The 25,108-nt window shown below is 39.2% G+C and overlaps 2 protein-coding genes across 2 annotated transcripts; both read left to right on the top strand.

The window, feature by feature from the left end:
• Positions 1-5,581: 5,581 nt before the first annotated feature.
• LOC138903902 (secreted RxLR effector protein 161-like) lies at positions 5,582-5,974 on the top strand. Its single transcript, XM_070192475.1, has one exon. The coding sequence runs from the start codon at positions 5,582-5,584 to the stop codon at positions 5,972-5,974; it is 393 nt and encodes a 130-aa protein (XP_070048576.1).
• A 15,646-nt stretch (positions 5,975-21,620) lies between these two features.
• LOC138903901 (uncharacterized) lies at positions 21,621-22,535 on the top strand. Its single transcript, XM_070192474.1, has one exon. It carries the CDS (start codon positions 21,621-21,623, stop codon positions 22,533-22,535), a length of 915 nt encoding a protein of 304 aa, XP_070048575.1.
• Positions 22,536-25,108: the final 2,573 nt, after the last annotated feature.

The raw sequence follows: 25,108 nt of genomic DNA, 5'->3' as shown, positions 1-25,108 counted from the left end.
GAAATCATAAACAGCCCCTCGGGCAAAACATCACTCATATACAGCCCATCGAGAAAACCTCACAGTTACTCGTGCCACTCGGGCATACCTCACAATCACTCTTGCCACTCGGGCATACCTCACAATCACTCATGCCTCCCAGTCACTCAGTACTCGGCACTCGGCACTTGGCACTTGCACTCAGTAGGTACATGCGCTCACTGGGGGTGTGTACACACTCTGGAGAGGCTCCTTCAGCCCAAGCGCTATAATCTGCATAGACAACTCACGTACTGCACAGACAACTCACATGCTATAATAATAAAGTATGTTGCAGGCAGGCAGCCTTGATCTATACTCATCCTCATAATCAGGCCCTCGGCCGATATCAAACATGCTGCGGCGTGCATCCCGATCCCATAAATATGCAACATGTTGCGGCGTGCAGCCCGATCACATAAATATCCTCACGAATCAGGCCCTCGGCCTCACTCACTCATAAACCTCTCAAGCCACTCGGGCATTTCAGTAAAATAGCGCATTCGGCCCAAAACATTTATATGCATCAAAATAGAGTCATAAAACTGAGTTATGAGGTAAACAAGTATAAACATGTCTGAGTACAGATTTTCAATCGAAAACAGTGAGAGGATAGTAAGAAAAGGCCCCTAAGGGTCCAAACAATACTGGCACAAGGCCCAAACATGACATTCAGCCCAATTTACAGAAATTCTTTCTAAAACATATAAGTATCATATAATTTCAACAAAGTATGCAACTTTACAGTTGCTACGGGATAGACCAAGTCACAATTCCCAACAGTACACGCCCACACACCCGTCACCTAGCATGTGCGTCACTAAATATAGTAGAATGATACAAAATTTGGGGTTTCGTACCCTCAGGACTAGATTTACAATCGTTACTTACCTCAAACCGGTCAAATCTCTACCCTGCAAAGCTCTTGCCTCTCCAATCGGCCTCCAAATGCTCCGAATCTATTCATAATCAGTATAATACGATCTATACGTGCTAATGGAATGAATTCCACAAGAAAAGCTTCAAAATTAGACCAAAACCTGAAATTGGCTCAAACCCGGCCCCCAGGCCCACGTCCCGAAATCCGAGAAAATTCACCAAACTAGAAAGCTCATTCACTCACGAATCTAACCATACCAAATTCATCAAAATCCGACAACGTTTGCTTCTTCAAATCATTAAATTACTCTCCAAACTTTCCAAGCCCTAACCCTTCATTTTCACTAATTACTATGACTAAACAACGGAAAATCACCATATATACAAGTATTTGGGCTCAAGCAACTTACCTCACTGATAGCCCTTGAATCACCCTTCAAAGATCACTCCAAAAGCTCCAAAACCCGACTTGAAAATGGTCCAAATTCGTGAAGGGTTCTATTTATAGTTTTTGCCCACAGTTTTACACACCAGGGGGCTCTTTTGCCGCGCCTGCGGGACCGCACCTGCGGTCAAGGCACCGCATCCGCGAACTCCACTTAATTCCCAGTTTACGCACCTGCGCTCCATGCCTCGCACATGCGGGCTCGCAGGTGCGGCCAAATCCTTCGCACCTACGCTCCAGCCTTGGCCTCTTATTTTTCCGCATCTGCGCAGCAAATTCTCGCGCCTACGAAAGCGCACATGTGCGCTCATACTCCGCTTCTGCGAATCCTGCCCAACATGCCCCTCTTCGCATCTGCGCCCTAGGTTTCATACTTGCGGGATCGCATATGCGACCTCCCACTCGCACCTGCGCAACCTTCCTAGCCCAGCATTGCCCGCACCTGTGAACTCCCCACACGCACCAGCGGCCTCACACTTCCAACTTCGACAAATCCATTCACCTTCCAGAATCACCCCGAGGCCCTCGGGACCTCAACCAAAAATACCAAAAATTCATATATCAATGTATAAACTTTGTCGAACCTTCGAATCACTCAAAAAAATATCAAATCATCAAATTACCCTCGGATTCAAGCCAAAGAACTTCTAAATTTTCAAATTCGGCAACCGATGCCGAAGCCAACCATACTACGTCCGAATGAACTCAAATTGTTCACACACGTCACAAATGATGCTACGAACCCATTCCAACTTCCGAAATTCCATTCCGACCCCGATATCAAATTTTTCACTACCGACCATAAATCGCCAAATTTTCAATTTTGCCAATTCAAGCCTAATTCTACCCCGGACCTCCAAATCACATTTCGGACGCACACCTAAGTCCAAAATTACCTAACGGATCTAACAGAACCATCCGAATTCAAATCCGAGATCTTTTACATATAGGTCAATATCCGATTGACGTTTCCAATTAAGGTTCTAAATAAGAGACTAAGTGTCTCATTCCACTCCGAAACCACTCCGAGCCCGAACTAACTAACCCGGTATATCATAATATAGCTTAAGAGCATAAAGGAAATAGAAATGGGGGAAACAGGACTATAACTTCCGAAATGACCGGCCGGATCGTTACAGTGGTACAATCGCCCTACCAAGTATTTGCTAAAGGAAGGGTACAAAAATGACGCTATTTTCCCTTGTGCCTTTATTAAGAGGTTTGGATATGAATTTGTCATCATAGTTGTGTATTTTGATGACTTGAATATCATTGGCACTGCTAAAGAGCTTCAAAGGTTGTAGAGTGTTTGAAGAATGAATTTGAAATGAAAGATCTTGGTAAGACAAATTTTTGTCTTGGCCTACAAATTAAGCATGTAACAAATGGAATTTTTGTCCATCAATCAACATACACTAAAAAGGTTTTAAAGCGATTTTACATGGATAACGCACATCCATTGAGTACCTCAATGGTTGTGAGATCGCTTGACATAGGTAAAGATCCATTTCGACCTCAAGAAAATGATGAAGATCTTGTTGGTGATGAAACTCCATATCTTAGTGCAATTGGGGCAATGATGTATCTTGCCAACAATACCCGACCAGATATTACTTTTGCAGTAAGCTTATTAGCATGATCCAGCTCCTCCCCAACAAGAAGACATTGAAATGGTGCTACGCATATATTTAGATATATTCGGGGAACTTTAGATGTGAGATTGTTTTATTCTAATGAATTCAAGCCAGAAATGATTAGCTATGCCGAAGCAGGTTATTTATCTGATCCACATAAAGCCCTATCTCAAATAGGATATTTCTTTACATATGGAGGTATAGCTATATCATGGCATTCAATGAAACAAACAATAGGTGCCACATCTTCAAATTAGGTTGAGATAATAGCCATTCATGAAGCTAGTCGGGAATGTGTTTGGTTGAGATCAATGAGTCAGCATATTCACAAAATATGTGGTTTTCTTATGAAAAAAGATAATCCAACTATACTATATGAAGACAATGCTACTTGCATTACCCAACTGAAAGGAGGATACATCAAAGGAGACAGAACAAAGCACATTTCACCAAAGTTCTTTTTCACTCATGATCTTCAACAAGATGGTGAAATTAATATTCAACATATTCGTTCATGTGAAATTTGGTTGATATTTTCTCAAAGGCATTACAAACTTCAACATCTGAGAAGTTGAGACAGAAGATTGGAATGCGTCGTCTTCGACAAATAAAGTGATGTTTTCATGAGGGGGAGTAAGATACGCGTTGTACTCTTTTTCCTTTAGCCTAGGTTTTGTCTCACTCGATTTTCCTGGTAAGGTTTTTAACGAAGCAACAAATAAAGCGTATTACAAATATGTGTACTCTTATTCTTTCACTAAGATATTTTTCATAGGGTTTTATCTTAGTAAGGTTTTAACGAGGCATATTATCTATTTTTGGACATCCAAGGGGGAGTGTTGTAAAACTATAAGTAAATATGGTTGTTCACTACTTTCACCCATGATGTAAATAACCTCCCACAACTCCGTCCAGCAGCCGATTCTTTCCAAAGATGGTTATGAATATCCATCTATTATTAAATACCTGGAGCCTATGACAGGATATTTGCTTACAAACGCATTTGCTGATTATCATTTTGATGAATCTGTTTTCCTAACATTTGGGGGAGAAAATAAACAGATAGAAAAAGAGATAGATTGGAATGTGCGATCTTTATTTCATTTGGATCCTCGTACAAGTCAATGTGAACAAGAAGTTCAAAAGATCATTTATATGCAAAATATAGCAAATCATTTTCCAGATGCATGTACTAACCTTCCACAGATTACTACATAGCTGCAAATGCTCTAATTCGAGTTGATGTTCTAGCTGGACAGTATGATAATGCAAATGAGTCTATGCCACGCCTTAAACATGGTAGACCAATCGTTTCCAATGATAAGAATCCCCGAAAAAGGAAAGGAGCAATTGATCAAGTTGATCATAACGTGGAGGCAATTTCTCAAGAAGAGCACAAAGACATAACAATTTATAAGACCTCACGGGAGGTTCAAGTAGATGGAAATGATGAAAATGAAGGTGGAACCAAAATAATGTTGTTGTTGACAATAATTTTACAGTTGAAGTAATGCAACAAGATGAGGATCTTAAGCCAAAATCTGTCGATAAATGTTGACAGAGAAATAATTGGAAATAATGGAAAAATGCAATTCAAGTGGAATTGGCTTCACTCGAAAAATGTGATATTTTCGGACTAATAGTCCGAAAGCATGAAGGTGTCAAGCCAGTGGGGTACAAATGGGTTTTGAGCGAAAACGAAATGAGAAAGGTGGAGTCGTAAGATATAAAGCACGACTTTTGGCACAAGGGTTTTCGCAAAGGCATGACATTAATTATATGGAGGCATATTCTCTTGTGGTATATGCAATTACATTCAGGTATCTAATAAATCTGACAGTCTATGAAAATCTTGATATACGATTAATGGATGTTGTCACAACCTACTTATATGGCTCATTGGACAATGAAAGTTTTACGAAAATCCCCAAAGTATTTAAAGTTCCTGAAGCACATAAAAGTTCAACGGAAATTTGTTCAATAAAGCTTCAGAAATCCTTATACGGATCAAAGCAATCAGAGAGGATGTGGTACAATCGCCTTAGCAAGTATTTGCTAAAGGAAGGGTACAAAAATGACCCTCTTTGCTCTTGCGTCTTTATTAAGAGGTTCGGATATGAATTTGTTATCATAGCTGGGTATGTTGATGACTTGAATATCATTGGGACCTCTGAAGAGCTTCCAAAGGCTGTAGAGTGTTTGAAGAAAGAATTTAAAATGAAAGATCTTGGTAAGATAAAATTTTGTCTTGGCCTACAAATTGAGCATGTAACAAAATGGAATTTTTGTGCATCAATCAACATACACTGAAAAGGTTTTAAAGCAATTTTACATGGGTAATGCACATCCATTGAGTACCCATATAGTTGTGAGATCGCTTGACATAGATAAAGATCCAGTTCGGCCTCAAGAAAATAATGAAGAGCTCGTTGGTGATGAAACTCCATATCTTAGTGCAATTTGGGCAATGATGTATCTTGCCAACAATACACGACTAGATATTGCTTTTGTAGTAATCTTATTAGCATGATCCAGCTCCTCCCCGACAAGAAGACATTGAAATGGTGCTAAGCATATATTTAGATGTGTTCGGTGAACTATAGATATGGGATCGTTTTATTCTAATGAATTTAAGCCAGAAATGATTGGCTATGCCGATGCAGGTTATTTGTCTGATCCACATAAAGCCCGATCTCAAATAGGCTGTTTGTTTACATATGGAGGTATAGTTATATCATGGCGTTTAATGAAACAAACAATAGCTGCCACGTCTTCAAATCATGCTGAGATAATAGCCATCCATGAAGCTAGACGGGAATGTGTTTGGTTGAGATCAATGACTCAGCATATTCACAAAATGTGTGGTTTTGTTATGAAAAACGATAATCTAAATATACTATATGAAGACAATGCTGCTTGCATTACTCAATTGAAAGGAGGATACATCAAAGGAGACAGAACAAAGCACATTTCACCAAAGTTCTTTTTTCACGCATGAACTTCAACAATATGGTGAATTTAATATTCACCAGATTCGTTCATGTAAAAATTTGGTTGATCTGTTCTCAAAGGAATTACCAACTTCAACATCTGAGAAATTGAGATAGAAGATTGCAATGCGTCGTCTTCAATAAATAAAGTGATTTTTTCTTGAGGGCGAGTAAGATACGCGATGTACTCTTTTTCCTTTAGCCTTAGTTTTGTCCCACTCGATTTTCCTGGTAAGGTTTTGAACGAAGCATCAAATAAAGCGTATTACAGATATGTGTACTCTTTTTCCTTCACTAAGATTTTTTCCATAGAGTTTTTTCTTAGTAAGGTTTTAACAAGGCATATTATCTATTTTTGGACATCAAAGGGGGAGTGTTGTAAAACTATTAGTAAATGTGGATGTCCACTACTTTGACCCATGATATAAATAACCTCCCACAACTCATTACTATTATGATTGTAACTCCCACACCTTCATAACCCCTCCCCATGGTCTTCCCCCATGATCTTTATTGTTAATGTCATGTTTAAGAAAATCATTTTGTAACCTTCTATGAAGTATAAATAGAGGCATGAAATGTGATATGGGACATACTTGAACACTTGATGAAATTAGAAAATTATCTCTTCTTCTCTTATTCTATTACTTATCTTCCTGTTTTATATTGTTACTTTGAGCTACATTTCTTAATAGTGGGGTCGTTTTGGTGCTCGCATGCATCCTTCTATTTGTACAAACCAAGATTTTTTTTTCTTTTAGTTTTCTTCTCTCTTTAGTCTTGGTATATCTATATATTTTTTTGTTTTGTGTGAGTCCTGTTATCGAAAGGTAGCCATAGTTTCCTTGTTTCTTCTTTCTTATGCGAACATGCTGAGATTTAGAATAGAAAATGTAATGACCCGACCGGTCGTTTTGAGTATTATAGCCCCAGTCCCCTATTTACTGCTCATTTTGTGCTTTACAGTTATTATTTGATTTGTCGGGGTAGTTAGTACGGGTTCGGTGAGATTTTGGAATAAACTGAAATACTTAGTTCCAACATCAAAAGTTTAAGTTAAAATAGTTGACCGGATATTGACTTATGTGTAAACGCCTCCGGTATAGAGTTTTGATGATTCCAATAGCTCTGTATGGTGACTTTAAACTTTGGAGTGTGTCCGGATAATTATTTGGAAGTCCGTAATTGATTTTGGCTTGAAATGTCAGAATTAGGAAATGGAAGGTTTGAAAGTTTATCCGGAGTTGACTTTATTGATATCAGGGTCGGAATCCAGTTCTGGAAATTTTCATAGGTCCGCTATATCATTTATGACTTGTGAAAAATTTGAACTCAATCGGATTTCATTTGATAGGTTTTGGCATCTAATGTAGAAGTTGGAATTCGTTAGTTTTCATTAGGTTTGAATTGGGGTACGATTCATGGTTTTACTATTGTTTGATGTGATTTGAGGCCTCGACTATGTTCGTATGATATTTTAGGACTTGTTGGTGCATTTGGTTGAGGTCTCGGGGGACTCGGGTGAGTTTTGGATGGTTAACGAATCGAATTTTGACTTAGAACAAAGCCGGAAACCTTTTACCTTCTGGTGCAATTGCACATGCAGAATTATGCTCGCAGGTATGGTTGGCTAGGCGCAGAAGCGGATTGGGGCTGGTCTGGGGATGCGTCGCAGGTTCTATAAGACTTCTGCATCTGCGAGCCTGCAGGTGCGAGACAGGCTCCGCAGATGCAGAGTGATGGAAGGGCGGTCAGCATTCCAGAAGGGAAGCAACGACCGCAAAAATGAGTTCGCAGTAGCAAGGGAGGACCTCACATCTGCGAGACCGCAGATGCGGCTAATCTAATCGCAGATGCGAAACCCCTGGGCATAGTACAAAAACACAAGGATCTGACATTGTTGTCATTTTGGACCTTTCAAGGTCGGTCTTGGGCGATCGTTCAGAGAACATTCACGGGGAATCTTGAGGTAAGTAACTTTTTGACCATTATTAGTCAATAATATTGAAATATCATTGAGTATTCCGACTAGATTAAGTGTTTTCGAGGTGTAATTCGAGAATTTCGGTCTAGGGATTTCAAAATAAGAATTTAAGATTTAGAGGTCGAGTTGTTGTCGGAATTTGGTGAATTTTGTATGATTGGACTCGTGGTTGAATGAGCATTTATATTTTATAACTTTTGTCGGGTTCCGAGATGTGGGCCCCACTGTTGATTTTTGGGTGAAGTTTCAGATTTAATTTGGAAAATATAGTATTTTCATATGGAATTGATTCCTATAATTTGTGTTGACTGTATCGAATTAATAGTGACTGCATTCGAGGCGTTCAGAGGCTGATTCGCTAGGCAAGGACTTGCTAGCGGATTGATTCGAGTTGCTTGAGGTAAGTATCATATTTACACTCGGTTAAGGCACTAGTTGCCTAAATTGTTGTGATAGCCTCGTGCTTTTAGGTGCGCACCTGTGTGGGGATGGTCCTATGTGCAGGCACCAGGGTTGCGTATTCATGTTTGGGTTGTGCTCGGGCTCCTACAAGCCCATAAATGACTGTTAAGCTTCGTGCTTCGATATCTGACATGTGGTAACAGTCTATGTGATCTAATTAAGCCATGATGTGACTACTTAGACCTTTAAATCCCTGAACGAACTTGGTAAATACTTTTCATTGTTGAAATTTGTGGATTTAGCTACGATAGCACACTTTGCACATGCCTATACTTTAGCATGTTATTTACACCAGTCCGGGGACAGGAAAATCTTATTTCATTCATTATATACATGTACACTTGCTTTATTGCTTTTGTATGATAATTTGGACCGGGGCCTGCGGCTATGCCAGACAGATTATGTTATTGGCACGTGAGTTATCCAGTACAATGTTTGGCTGAGATTAAATCAAGAAAAAATGCTCATGTTCTACAAGTGAAATACTTCGGAAAATTTCTTAAAACTCAATACTTCAAAAGCAATAGAATCCATTTTCAAAACTAAAAACCCAGGAAAATCCAAGCTAAAAGAAGCTTCTTTTTGCATAATTACTGAACTCAAGATATCCATTGTAATGACGAGAATGCAATCATAATAACAACACCAAAAGGTCTAGAATTTCAAACAACAAAAAAATTAGCTCAACTAGAGGAAGCGATAACTGAGATACGATCGTCAAGACAGAGAATCGACAAAATATGTGAATAAAACATCAAAATTTCGAACGGTTTCGAACAACTTATGCTTGCAATGATTTACAAACTTCAAACTTTCCTCCTTCCTTCTTTACCTTTAGTTGACCGTCGATTCCTCTAGATTTGAAAGTGGGTCAGAAACATTTGAGGTAATATCAGAGAATACATTTATCACAAAAAAGGATTTGGGATTTGTGCACATACCTGATGGAGTCACAATTTGTGATTAGGGCTTTTGAATCTTCACCATATGGTTCACATTATGTGATTTAAGCAGATAGACTTAAGATATTTGAGGTTTTCGATCGAAGAAAACATTGAGAATTTTACAAAGAAAGGGAGCAAACAAGTGGTACTGCAGAAAAGAAACCGAGCAAAAAGACATTTGATATGTTTGACATCTTTTGATTGAGAAACTTCTTTTTATTTACTTTTGTTAATTTTAATTATTCTATTAACGGTGACTAAGTCGCTCCTAAATATTCTTCTACGGTGACTATTTATTCGTCCCTACTAAATCTATGTCACGACCCAAAATCACACCTATTGTAATGATGCCTATCTCAATACTAGACAAGCCAACAACCTCAATAAACTACAATTTCTTTAAGTTTGAAAACATCATATTTACATTTAATATAAAAATCTCACAAATACTGATATAAAACACTCCCAAAACCCGGTGTCGCTGAGTACATGAGTATCTAAATAATAACAAATTCTGACCGATAAAAACACTGTCTGAAATTATAGAACAGTACAATAACTAAAAGGAAAGGAGTCAAGGTCAGCGGACGCCAAGCAACTACCGTGATAGTCTCCAACTGATAACACTCTGAGATCTAACCGTCGCTTTATCCGGAAGCACCCGTATCTGCACACGAGGTGCAGGGTGTAGTATGAGTACAGCCAACTCAATAAGTAACAAGACTAACCTTTGGGCTGAGAGTAGTGATGAGCTCAGCAGGTACAGTCCCGTATAGAAATAACGGTACAGAAATGTAGGCATGCTTTCAAGTTCAACCAGTTAAACTCAGTATTGTATATGGCCAATCCAGTCCAGGGAAGATCCATACCATATATATACACATCAATTGTCCGCCAGTGACTCAGTACCTTATAAGGCCAATCCAGCCCAGTGGTAAATTTATCCCCAAATATAGATGACTCGAACAAGATCCACGTCGAGGGAAAATTTATCACAATTATAAATAAGTAAGGCAAGTGCATGCCCTGGGAAGTCTATCCCGAACATATATAAATAAATAAGGAAAGTTCATACCGTGGGAAGTCCATCCCGAATATATATCATTTACGCTCACTATGGGGGGTGCAGACTCCTGAGATGCTCCTTCAGCCCAAGCACGATATAAAGCCGATATGGCCTGCTGCAGGCGGGCAGCCCCGATCCATATAATATTAAAGACTATAAGTCCTGCTGCAGCGGGCATCTCCGATCAATATAATAATAATATATATAAAGCCGATATGGCATGCTGCGACACGCAACTCGATCGCATCAATATCCTCACAATGGATGAACATGACTGAGTATGAGATGTATATTTTTAAACAATTAAATTCAACAGCAACACAACTCTATGGGTCTCAAAATATCGGCACGTAGCTTAAACATCCCATATATATACACATCAACTGTCCGTAAGTTACTCAGTACCTTATAAGGCCAATCCAGCCCAGTGGTAAATTTATCCCCAAATATAGATGACTCGAACAAGATCCACGTCGAGGGAAATTTTATCACAATTATAAATAAGTAAGGCAAGTGCATGCCCTGGGAAGTCTATCCCGAACATATATAAATAAATAAGGAAAGTTCATACCGTGGGAAGTCCATCCCGAATATATATCATTTACACTCACTATGGGGGGTGCAGACTCCTGAGATGCTCCTTCAGCCCAAGCACGATATAAAGCCGATATGGCCTGCTGCAGGCGGGCAGCCCCGATCCATATAATATTAAAGACTATAAGTCCTACTGCAGCGGGCATCTCCGATCAATATAATAATAATATATATAAAGCCGATATGGCATGCTGCGGCACGCAACTCGATCGCATCAATATCCTCACAATGGATGAACATGACTGAGTATGAGATGTATATTTTTAAACAATTAAATTCAACAGCAACACAACTCTATGGGTCTCAAAATATCGGCACGTAGCTTAAACATCCCATATATATACACATCAACTGTCCGTAAGTTACTCAGTACCTTATAAGGCCAATCCAGCCCAGTGGTAAATTTATCCCCAAATATAGATGACTCGAACAAGATCCACGTCGAGGGAAATTTTATCACAATTATAAATAAGTAAGGCAAGTGCATGCCCTGGGAAGTCTATCCCGAACATATATAAATAAATAAGGAAAGTTCATACCGTGGGAAGTCCATCCCGAATATATATATCATTTACGCTCACTATGGGGGGTGCAGACTCCTGAGATGCTCCTTCAGCCCAAGCACGATATAAAGCCGATATGGCCTGCTGCAGGCGGGCAGCCCCGATCCATATAATATTAAAGACTATAAGTCCTACTGCAGCGGGCATCTCCGATCAATATAATAATAATATATATAAAGCCGATATGGCATGCTGCGGCACGCAACTCGATCGCATCAATATCCTCACAATGGATGAACATGACTGAGTATGAGATGTATATTTTTAAACAATTAAATTCAACAACAACACAACTCTATGGGTCTCAAAATATCGGCACGTAGCTTAAACATCCCATATATATACACATCAACTGTCCGTAAGTTACTCAGTACCTTATAAGGCCAATCCAACCCAGGGGTAAATTTATCCCCAAATATAGATGACTCGAACAAGATCCACGTCCAGGAAAAATTTATCACAATTATAAATAAGTAAGGCAAGTCCATGCCCTGGGAAGTCTATCCCGAACATATATAAATAAATAAGGAAAGTCCATGTCGTGGGAAGTCCATCCCGAATATATATCATTTACGCTCACTGTGGGGGGTGCAGACTCCTGAGATACTCCTTCAGCCCAAGCACGATATAAAGCCGATATGGCCTGCTGCAGGCGGGCAGCCCCGATCCATATAATATTAAAGACTATAAGACCTGCTGCAGCGGGCATCTCCGATCAATATAATAATAATATATATAAAGCCGATATGGCATGCTGCGGCATGAAGCTCGATCCCATCAATATCCCCATAATGGATGAACATGACTGAGTATGAAATGTATATTTTTAAACAATTAAATTCAACAGCAACACAACCCTATGGGTCCCAAAATATCGGCACGTAGCTTAAACATGATATTTAATACAAGTATCAGCTCAATTCCTATAACACGTGAAGAATATGCGGATAATAACATGATTCTTCAATTTTACAACTCCCCGGGATTTATTTAAGTCAAAGTTTCTAAGGTACACGCCCAGACGCTCATCGCCTAGCATGTGCGTCAGCTACAAACATTTTATATAACACCAAATTCGGGAATTCGTACCCTCAGAACCAAGTTTAGAAATGTTACTTACCTCAAACCGTATAATTATTTTACTCCGCTATGCCTTTGCCTCGTCAATTGGCCTCCAAAAGCCTCGGATCTAGTCACAATTAATTCGATTCAGTCAATATAAATTATTAGAATTAATTTCATATGAAAATACTAATTTTCCAAAAATATCCGAAATGTAACTCAAAAATTGCCAGTGGGGCCCACGTCTCGGAACCCGACAAAAGTTACAAAATACGAATGCCCATTCAACCACGAGTCCAACCAAACCAATTTTATCTAATTCCGACATTAACTCGACCCTCAAATCTTCAAATATTACTAAGAGGGTTTTCAAAATTTTCCAACTTTATTTACCAATTAAATATTAAAAACAACCATATATTCGGGTAATTTGATTAAAATTGAGTGAAGAACACTTACCCCATTATTTTCCTTAAGAGTCTCCCAAAAATCACCTCTCCCCGAGCTCCAAATCGTTAAAATTCGTCCCATTTTCAGAACTTAAACTCTCTGCCAAGACATTTGCTCTACGTGATCGCGAAGCATAAATCTCCCACCAACCAAATTAACCTTACAGTATGGCGGATAACTCGATGCGATCGCGAAGCACAGATCAACAGACCAATCTATGCGATCGCATAGAACAAATTTTCAGCAGTCCCCAATTAAGCCTACATGATCCAAACCTTCTCACGCAATCGCGAACAAGGAAACCAGACCTGTGCATCAGAATTTTTTTTAGAAATATTCCTAGTCCAAAATTCATTCTGTTAACCATCCGAAACTCACCAGAGGTCCCCGCGACCTCAACCAAATACACCAACAAGTCCTAAAACATTCAAGTCAATTCAAGCTTAATAAAACTTAGAAATTCCAACTTCTACATTCGATGCCGAAACCTATCAAATCAAGTCTGATTGACCCCAAATTTTTCACACAAGTCATAAAAGACATAACGGACATATGAAAAGTTTTAGAACTAGATTCCAACTCCAATATCAAAAAATTAACTCCCCGGTCAAACTTCTGTAATGACCCGGTCGGTTGTTCCGAGAGTTGTAGCCCCGTTTTTCCCATTCTACTTCTTTATGCGTTGTTCAACTGTGCTGAGTTGTATCGAGTTGGTAGGTTTGGGTTCGGAATAGTTTTGGAATGAAATGAATACTTAGTCTCTTAGTTAGAAAGCTAAGTTAGAAAAGTCAACCAAAAGTTGACTTATGAGTAAACGAATTCGGATTTGGATTTTTATGATTCAGTTGGATTTGTTGAGTGATTTTCGAATTAGGAGTGTGTCCGGAATGTAATTTGGAGGTCCGTGGTAGAATTAGGCTTAAATTGGCGAAAGTTAGAAATTTGGTGATTTTGGTCGGCAGTGGAAAATTAGGTATCTGGGCCGGAATAAAATTTCGGAAGTTGGAGTAGATTCATAGTGTCATTTGTGATGTGTGTGCAAAATTTGAGGTCATTCGGACGTGGTTTGATAGGTTTCGGCGCCGTTTGCGAATTTTGGAAGTTTAAAAGTTCTTAGGCTTGAATCCGAGGTTGAATTGGTGTTGTTTTGGGTGTTCTGAAGGTTCGGGGTAGTGATATATGACTTGTGGGAATTATTGGTTGAGGTCCCGAGGGGATCGGGTGTGGTTCGGATGGTTAAGGGATTAAAATTTGTGAAGTTGAACTGCTGGAACTCTGTTGGTGCACAGTCTTCTGGTGTGTCCGCACCTGCGGATTAGGGACCTCAGGTGCGATGGTCGCAGATGCGAGAGTCTTATCCCTGATGCAGAATTGGCCAGCTGGGCAGGTAGCGCAGGTACGGAAGGAGTGTCGCACCTGCGAGCCCGCATGTGCGAAGTAGGTTGCGTAGGCGTGAAGCTTGGAGTTTAAGTGACGTCCGCAGGTGTGCACCTGAGACTACAGGTGTGACCGCACAGGTGCGAGGAAGAGGGTCGCAGGTGCAGAACCCCTGGAGCAGAACCTATAAAAGTAACCCTTCGCGAATTTTTGGCGTTTTTCCTCCATTGTTGAATAGGTTTTTGAGCTAGGGCAGTGTTTTTCAAGGGATAATCACGAGACATCAGTGAGGTAAGTCGCTTGGGTTTATTTACACGCATTTATGATGTTTTTCCACTGATTAGCCATGAAATTAGTAGGGGTTTAGGGTGAAATTGAGGGAGTTAGGGTTCGAGTTTTGGAGAGTTTTGAGTGAGGATTTGGGGGACCAAACGGAGTCCGATTTTGATGAATTTTATATGGTTAGACTCGAGTAAGGACGAGGTTTGTTATTCTGCCATTTTTGACTGGTTTCGAGAAGTGGACCCAAGGGCCGCGTTTTGGCCGATTTTGGATTCATATTTAAGTAGTTTTTATTATGGAATTCGATTCTTTAGACTATGTTGATAGTTGTATTCTGATTTTGGTTAGATTCAGAGCTTTTGGAGACCGAGTCCAGAGACGAGGGCATCCCGGATTAGGATTTTACGTTATTAAGGTAAGTAACAGCTTTAACTCTGGCTTTGAAGGAATAAACCCGGAGATTTGACATCACGTGATTGTTTGGAAGTGATTCCCATGCTAGGTGACGGGCGTGTGGGTGTGCATCGCGAGTGATTGAGGCTCGGTCCGTCCCGTGTGGTTGTGAGGCCTAATGTCTATTATCTGTGGTTATGTGCTTACTTGTTGTTGAACTTGTTTGCCTTCATGTAAGAGATCATGCTTAGGCTTTATTCATGCTCACATTATTTGCACTCAGTCATAGATATTATTGTACATGTTTACTTCAGTCCCTATTATTTTGCTGATATGCTGTGATATTTGATGTGGTATGTGTTTCCCTTATTTGTTGTTGATGGTGAGGCTAGAGAGGTACATGACTGAGTGAGGCCGAGGGCTTGTTGTGAGGTATTTGATTTAGGCACGTAAGTTGTCCGTGCAGTACGTGAGGTGTCCGTCCTTAGAGATTGGGCTTTAGGAGCCCCTCCGGATTTTGTACACACCCCCAGTGAGCGCAGGTACCTATTGAGTGTTTAGTGATGAGTGCGAGTGCCGAGAGCCGAGTGCTGAGTGATGGAGTGACATTGCTGTGAGTATTCATTGATTTTGCTATTGCTGCATTTTACCCTCTAATTTCTTTGTGGCATTTATTGAGTTGATGGAATTTACCTATTTATTTCTGTTTATTTTAAATTGTGATAAAGAAATAATTGAATTTTTCTACTTAGCTCGTCACTACTACTCAGTTTCTTAGTTATTTCTGTTACTACTGAGTCGATTGTACTCATATTACACCCTGCACTTTATGTGCAAATCCAGGTGAGTTAGAGTACGGCGATCGTTGAGTTCACGCCTGCTATCGTTGGAGACTGCAAGGTAGCTGCCAGCGTCCGAAGGACCTTGTTACTCCTTTTATTATTTCTCCGTTTGGACTGTATTGACAGTTCGACAGTTTTATTTCTTAGCTCATAGATTTAGATGCTCATGACTTAGTGACACCCCAATGGTTGCACGCCGCAACGGATTATATTTTTAGTTTATATTATTGGAGCGGGTTCCACGCCGCAACGGAAATTGATTGAGGAAATGAAAATGAATATATTGGGGGATCGGGTTGCACGCCGAAACGGATTGTATTTTAAGTTTATATTGATGGAGCGGGTTGCACGCCGCAACGGAAATTTATTGAGGAATTATATTGTTGGGACGGGTTGCACGCCGCAACGGAAATTGATTGAAATAATAATTGGTTATGACTGCCGAGTTGGCTTCAACTATTAAAATGAGTTACCTGATTTATTTCTATTATTGTTGTTATTATTATTATTGCGTACAAGTTAATGTAAGTGACATGTCTTAGCCTCGTCACTACTTCGTCGAGGTTAGGCTCGACACTTACTGGGTATATGGGGTCGGTTGTACTCATACTATACTCCGCACTTCTTGTGCAGATTCCGGAGTTGGTCCCAACAATGTACTGTAGATTGTGCTTGGATTCAGCTACCAGCGGAGACTTGAGGTATATAGCTGCTCAGCGTTCGCAACTCTGAAGTCCCCTTCTACTTTATTTTGGCCGCGTGTTTTCTTCGAGACATCTTTATTTTTATTTACACCCTTGTTTGTATTATTCTAGAAGCCCGTGCACTTGTAACTCCAGTTCTGGTATGGTATTTAGACATCGCGATTATTATGGTCACTATATTTTAGACTTTATTTCCGTATTTGTTTCTTTGTTATTAATTAATTCAAAATTGTGTTAAAATGGCTAATTATATTCTAACGTTGGCTTGCCTAGCAAGTAAAATGTTATGCGCCATCACAGTCCCAAAGGTGAGAATTTCGGGTCCTGACACTTCTGCATACTTATGAAATACGAGTGGACCCTCTACCTGATGAAAGCAAATGGGATGTGCCACAACATATAGCAGAAGAAGTTGTCCTGCCACCTATAGGAAAAAGGCAAACAGGGAGACCTCAACAATAAAGATACAAACCATATGATGAAATAAAGGCAAAGAAGTATAATGTTTCATGTGGCAACTGTGAGCACCTAATTTTTGACCATATTTAAAGTTTCCGTAACTTTTTAATATGTAGATATATTTTAAGTTTAATATACATATTTTGCACTTATTTGATATTTTATAGATTTTATTTGAGATAATTAAAAATGATAAAAAGATTCATATTAAGAATAGTACTTTGTTTTGATTTGCAAAAAAAAAAAAAAGTAAAAAAAAAAATCAAGAAAGAATGGAGGGAAATACGCCTCTCTTCCTCATTAGTTATAAAGTCACATGCACATTCTTCTCATTTGGTGTTTAAGAAAAGGAAGTTTGATTATTTAATAAAAGAAGATTCTTTAAATGTGGACCCCCACCCCACAATTGGACAAAAATGGGCTAACAAACTCACATGCACAATTGAAATTTATAATCTCACACACGCCACACATGACAAGGAAAAACAAGAAATATTCCTTTAGCAGGGACCCACACAGACTTTTATCTCAGTGTTTTCTTGGCCAACAATTGATACTACTACGGCATATATATACACACACGAAAAATAGAGGGACGGGGGGTGAGAGCAAATTGGGGAGAACAGATATGGGAAAACAAAAAGGGAAATGGGAGAAGGGGCAAAAGAGATCTGAAAGAGAGAACGATTAGAGAGCTCAAAAACCAAGCAGTGCCTTCTTCTTCTTCTCCGGGCGAGCAACAACAGTAGATCTCTCTTCCTTCTTCCTTGCTTGGTTTCACCTTCACTGTGAGATCGACATGAAAAGCACATCCATAGAACTCCATTAAAGCCAGCTCTTCTCCTCCAAAAAAAAAACCATATATCACCCCAAACTTCAGCTCTAAAACCCGGCAAAACCTGCCATGAAACAGCTCGAGTTTAGCTCCTAAAACAGTTCAAAGAAGCAGTGAAAATACCGCTGCTTCATGCGACAAAAAATGCAGCAGCTGCCGCTCATCTTCTCCTCCAAAAAACCAACCTCAAACCACCTGTAATACAACCGAAAACACAAACTCAACAGTTGGCTTCCACCACTGTTAAAATGCAGTCGAAGTTTGAGCTCTGAAAGTCCGTTCTAGTATGAAGTTTTCCGGTTGAGGTCCTGTTTGTGTTTCCGGTTCCGATGCTGTTGTTCGGTTTCTGTTTTCTTAGCTCAATGGTTATTTCTATTGTACAAAGCTTGGCTTGGATTTCTCTTTATTAATACACTAAACATGGTTTTCCACCGGTGAAGGTCCGTTCCCTTTTATCTTGTCATTCTATTAAGTTGTCATCAATATGCTGCAATAGAAGAACATGAATCCGTAGTCCTTACTGCTTTATTTTCATTATTTAGTTTTGTCTTGTTATCTATTTTTTCTTAGTTATGTTATTTACTTTGCATATAATCTGTTTGTTTAAAGTGCTCAATGGTGAATCTTTTTTTTTATTTTTTTATTTTTTTGGTTTAGTCCTTATTTGCGAAATATTAGTTTAATTTGTATCATGTCATTCTTATGTTGTAGATTAGAGGTATGCTTAGAAGTTTAGAATAATATGACATGGGTTTGATGAAATGAGCCACAGGGAAATGGGTTTAACGTTGGGCCGTCGGGTGGTTTTGAAACATAGTATTTGGACTTTGATTTAAAACTAGGAAGGTTTGGACCCTATAACAAGGTGTTGGGCTTCAGTTGTTGGGCCGTGGAATAGTTATATTTTGTCACTTGCTAATAATAGTTAAATCATACATTTCTTCCACAATGCCCATTCCGTAAATTTGGCCTCACAATCAATCTCAAGTTAGTTTAGGAACAATTATGAACACTCGTTAGATATGTTTTAGGCGTGATTAATAATAAATCATCGTGACTATGGGTACGGTTCCCGTGACATAGTCATGATACGTAAATCTCATTCGGGTGTGCATTTCATGTGACCCGACTTCAACTTCTAATAATAATAATAAACCATAATGTTGTAAATAGCGGGTGCGCACGATTCACAATGTGCACAAAAACAAACGAGTGCGCGACATCGCAACTTGTTCAAATAAACTCCATCGATAATTAAAAGCGGTTAAAAAGCTAAAATGCATAATAGGTCTAAAACATGTAATCAGATAATTAAGCCAAGTATCAATTGTTAAGCGACCGTGCTAAAATCACGGAACTCGGGAGTGCCTCACACCTCTCCCGGGTTAACAGAATTTCTTACCCGGTCTTCTGTGTTCGCGGACCATAAATAGAGTCAATTTCCTCGATTTGGGATTTAAAAATAAACCGGTGACTTGGGACACCATAAATTATTCCAAGTGGCGACTCTGAAATAAATAAATAATTCCATTTCGATTAATGTCACTTTAATTGAAAAAACTCCCCTAATATCCGCCTTTGGGAAAAAGGAGGTGTGACAGCTCTGGCGACTCTGCTGGGGATCGAACCCAGAATCTCTGGTTTCGTAGTTCAGAATTCGAGCTAAGATGACTGTTATACTTGGCTTTTACTTATTATCTTATTTTTACGTGTTTGAGCCTAATGTGCTAAATGCCTCTTTTTACCGCTTTGATATTGTTTGGACTGTATATAAACTGTCACGAAACCCTTCTTCTCTCTGAGTCTTCTAAATCTTCTGGGAAGTGCACGCTGGCGTGACTTCTTTTCTGTTAATGTCATTTCCTAATTTAGAACGAGGATCGGATCAGTTACAAAGCCGGATGGCCTTTTGGTTACCGGTACGTTGCCCCCCCCCCTCCGACTCGAGTTGTCTGCTCGGGTAAGCTAGGTCTAGAACAATACACCCAGGATTTAAACTTAGAATAACACAGCCTCATGTCGGATCCCTAGTAGGTACGTTTGCTTGCATCACGTGCATTTGACTTAGGGGACTCAACACAGGGGTTGGGTCCGTCTAGGACAGGTGTACCCAAAATTAAAGGACCATCCTGATGCATTCTTTACATGCTACTTGTGCATTAATTTGCTTGGCTTGTATGTTGACCGGCTTCGTGAGTAAGGGAAAAAAATCCAAAAAAAAAAAAGAAGAGAAAAACCAAGAGTGAGGTAAGACAGAAAAACACATGGTTTTGATAATTTCGGTATTCAAAAATTCCGTTACTCTGTCAAAATTTCAAAAACATAGAGAGAATCATTTCAAAATAAATCATATTTTTCTGTGCATTAAAATGGATGAACTACGCGGGTCTGATTCTCACCGGATGTGAGATACGTAGGCAAACCTAATCGATTCCGGCCCCTAATTTTCAAAAATCTAAAAATATTTTCCTTTATTTCCTTCTTTAGAAAGTCTTTTTTTGAGACCTCATTTTTAAAAATCCAAAAATATTTCCTTTAATTCCTTCTTTTAGGAGTCTTTTTTTTAAGAAAATCCCAAAAAAATAAAAGATTAAAAAATAATTTTAAACCAAAAAAAAAAAAATTATTTGTAGGAGTCTTTCATTAGAAAAAGAAAACAAATGAAATTAAAATCCAAAAAAAAATATTTTCTACCTTTTTTTTTTAGATAGTCTTTCTCCCAAAAAATCCAAAAAAAAAACAAAAACATCAAAAGCCAAAAAATATTTTTCTTTCTTATATAGAAGTCCTTCTATCGGAAAAAATAAGAAAAAATAATCAAATTCCAAAAATATTTTCTTTCTTCTTTATAAGTCTTTCTTTCGGAAATTAAAAAGAAAAAATCAAAATCCAAAAAGAGTTAATTTATTTACCTTATTTCTGATCCTCCCGAACTACGCACGATCTGATTCATGTTCCCACATGATACGTAGGCAACCCGCATCAGGTTCAATCGACCAAAAAAATAAATAAATGAAAAAATAAAATAAAAATGATGATGATAATAAGGACCGACTGAGTCCATTCTAACGTGTCTCTTGTTTTGAATCATAGAAAAAGTTTGAGGTGGTCGGTTTCTGGTAAGTTGGCAACACAATATTCAAGGGAAAATGCCATTGACAACTGGCATCGAAGCTGTTACAAGTGCTCAAGAGACTCAGGGTCAGAGGGTTCTACAAGAGTCTACTGTGGTTGAGGAAAATAGAGTACTGAAGCAGTAAATGACTGAAATGTGTCAAGCATGGGCCAATGGCCAAGGACCGCCTTTTTCTATTCATGGTTTCCCAGAGTTCACATCCATTTCGACTACTACCATTCCAGTCTCATTGCCCGATCAATCCTATTCACCTGGTTCAGTCTTTATCCCAACTGTATGACTACAACTGAAACTTCTGTTGCGCACTCCCAAAGTGTGACATTGACAACCAATCAGACAACCACTACTGTTATACCCGTCTTCACCATCCCACGACCGATGGTGGTGCAAAAGAAAACTCACGAGTCATAATTTGCTACCCATCAAGAACAATACCATTCTCTTGAGTACCACTCGTATCTATTTGATCTTCCTTCAATGATTGAGAAGCCTACCTGAAAGATGGCACAAGAAGAAATGACCCAAAGACTGAAAAGCTTAGAGCAAAAGTTGAAAAACCTGCAAGGGTCGACGTGTCAGAAGAGTATTGCCTTCAAGGATCTATGTATGTTCCCCGGTGTTCGTTTGGCACTTGGTTTCAAGACTCCCAAATTTGAAAAGTATGATGGACACGGACACCCCATAGCCAATCTGAAAAGGTATTGCAATCAACTAAGAGGTGTGGAGGGAAAAGAAGAACTAGTAATGGCTTATTTTGGGGAAAGCCTGACAGGGGTAGCCTCTGAATGGTTTATGGATCAAGAAACCTCTCACTGGCATGTCTGGGATGACATGGCCCAGGCCTTTGTCAAACAGTTCCAATACAACATCGATATCGCCCCAGACCGCAATTCCCTCTCAACCCTGAAGAAGAAACCAACTGAAAGTTTTAGGGAATATGCCATTAAATGGAGGGAGCAAGCGGCTAGAGTTAAGCCACCCATGGATGATCACGAGCTAATCACTGTCTTCCTTCAGGCTCAAGAGCCAGATTATTTTCAAAACATGATGTCTGCAGTGGGCAAATCCTTCTCGGAAGCAATCAAAATTGGGGAAATGATTGAGAATGGCCTTAAGACAGGCAAAATTATAAGTCAAGTAGTTCTCAAAGCTGCAACTCAGGCTGTAAAGATTGAATCTGATAATTTTAGTGACACGAATGAGAAGGATGAAGAAACCATGATGACAATAAGGTCGAGAAGAGGTCCTAGGAGAACACCTCGAAGGTATGAGCAGCCTCATCAGGTTTCCGATGATTCCCCTGAGCACTACTATCCACCTCAGAACCCACAATACTCTATTGCTCAATTTCAGTATGTTGTCCAGCCACCAAGACACCCCAGAAGGCGAGCACCAGCAACGCAAAATCTCCACTAGCCTCCACAAAATTTTCAAGTGCCCTATAACCCACAACCAAGCCAGGGGTATTGAGGGGAATAAAGGTTGAAAGATAATTTTACACCAATAGGAGAGTCCTACGCAAGTGTGTTTGAGAAATTAAAGCATTATGACATGATTGCACCTATTCCTCCAAATTATGTGGACCCACATGCAAGAAACTTTGACCCTTCTAAAAGGTGTGAATACCATTCCAATGCCCAGGGGCACAATATTGAAAGTTATCGGGATTTGAAAAGAGAAATAGAAAGGATGATCCAGGAAAAACTGATAGTGATCCAAGATAATGACACCTAGAATATCACGCAGAATCCTTTACATGCATATGATGATGCACACTTTGTGGGGATGATGTGTGGTGACATGGAGTATGAGAATCCTCTCGAGAACTTGCCGACTGAAATTGGAGAAGGCCATGGTGATTCTGATGAGCAAAATTGTGGCTAAATGTCAAGCTTAGCAATTGAAAAGTCATTCCCTCCTCACTAGGAAGGAATCTTGGTAGCTTGTTTTGATATTTTTTCTATTATCTGGGTTATTCCAGGGTGTGATCCAGATTTTATTTGTTTTATTGAGTCAAACCCTTCTATCCCTTTATTTTGTTTGTGTGAGTCCTGTCTGTTCGTTTTGTTGCTATTTTTATTAGCCGAGTTATTTTAGGGTCGTAACTCGGATTTCAGTTTGTTTGTCTTATTGTCAAGTCCTTCTATCCGTTATTCAATGAAATACAGTTTGTCCTTGTTTCATTCTATGCTTAGTTCTTTCGCCGCTAGTTCTAGTGACATGACATGCATGCGGAACTTTTGGCCAGATCTTAGAAAATTGATTTAATCTTGAATCAGATAACCGAAAAAAAAAAAGAAGATATTTTTTAGGATGAACAAAGAGTCGAAACACTTTGGAATTAAGCTCGAGTAAGTTTTACCTTCAAATCATTGTGAAGATCGGGTTTGAGAAAGAATCAATTGAAGTTTGTTGGAAAGTTTGACATAAAGGGAAGGAAAGTGTCTTTCGACCACAACAAACCAAGAAGACAAACATGGTCATCAATGTTGTGACCGCAAAAGATAATATGTTTGGCGTTCTCGAGGCTGGGAGGCCCTTTTTGTGCTACCTAAACACTTTATACCCTTTGTAAACCCTTTTGAGCCTGTGTTAATTTCTTCGACCACCCTCTTTTGGAATCAAGTTTAGAGTTAAAAGACCAAAAAAAAAATTGAAAAAAAAGTCCATGCCCTAAGAGTACAAACTGGGGCAACTCTTAGAAAGTACAAGAAAAAAAAAATAGAAGAAGAAAAGAACAGTCAAAAAGCTCATGCCCCAGAAAATAAAAGTTGGTTCAACTTGTTTTGAAAAAAAAAAGAAAAAAAAAAGATAGAGATAAAAAGAAGAAGAAGTTAGGTTAGATGTTTGAACTACGTTAGACCCGATTCCTTTAAAAAAGGGATACATAGGCAGCCTTACACGGTTCGGTCCAACCAAATAACAATTCAAAAAAAAATATATACAAAAATCCCCAGCATCAGAAACTGGGGCAAAAAATTTATTTCACTTTTGAAAGAGTCGATTCCAAGAGTTGTAAAGTGTACAACCCATCATATTGAGTCTACTTAGAGCCTCCATGCCGATCCATCTTTCCAACCCTATCCAAAAACCTTCCAAATAAAGACCTCCCGATATGCCTTCAAGAATGCCAAGAAACGCATGCAAAGAGCAACAGTTGTCACACGACCTAGAACACTGTCGAGTTGCTCACACAAAGAAAAAAAAAGAAAAAATGAGAGTCTTACTAGTGAAAACCCTCACGGGCACTGTAAGACGACGGTAATCAGAGATGAATAAATGATAGAGACTTGTTGGTGAAAACCCCTCGGGGCGCCACTAGTCATGAAACTAATGCAAAGAATTGGCACAAACAAGCCTGACTTCAAATGTCATAGGAATGGTAAAAGGAAAGATTTGATCAGTTTGAAAGATCAGGCCGCTAAGTCCAAAATGCATGTCATGATCATAAATGCTAGCTGCCCCTCCCCCTCCCCAAAACAAATCTTCCTTCTTTCCTTCCCGACAGGGGTATTTCTTGTTAATGTTGTTTCTTTGCATCATTGTGTCCTTCACTCTATGTTCGTCCTTGTCAAAACAAGCAAGAAAAGATTTCAAAATCTGCTACCAGCTTTTCAGTTTCACAAAGTAAATTTAGCCAGCACACTTAGTCGTTACTGTTAACATGCCTTGAGGGTTCATGAAAATGTTTGCCCCTAAAAGACTCTTGTCAACCTACTGGACGCAAGAAAAGATAACTGGTGATTCTCTCTGACAGACAAATTGTTCAAAAAGCAGAAAGATATTCAAGACATAGAAAATGTCACCTAAGCAAAGATCTCCAGTTGGGATAAGGTTAATTGAGCCACAAATACAAATGGTACTGGGTGTTGAAACGATCAGGGTTGATGTAAAGCAAAAGAGTCTCTTGAAACAGACTCAAGCTTATTGAGCAAAAGCCAAAATGCCCAAGACTCAAGGCCACAAACTGACCACCACTTTTAAAACTG

Source organism: Nicotiana tomentosiformis, unplaced genomic scaffold, assembly GCF_000390325.3.
Source record: "Nicotiana tomentosiformis unplaced genomic scaffold, ASM39032v3 Un00116, whole genome shotgun sequence".
In the NCBI taxonomy this organism is placed as follows: Eukaryota; Viridiplantae; Streptophyta; class Magnoliopsida; order Solanales; family Solanaceae; genus Nicotiana; species Nicotiana tomentosiformis.
This window is presented reverse-complemented; position numbering and strand designations above follow the sequence as displayed.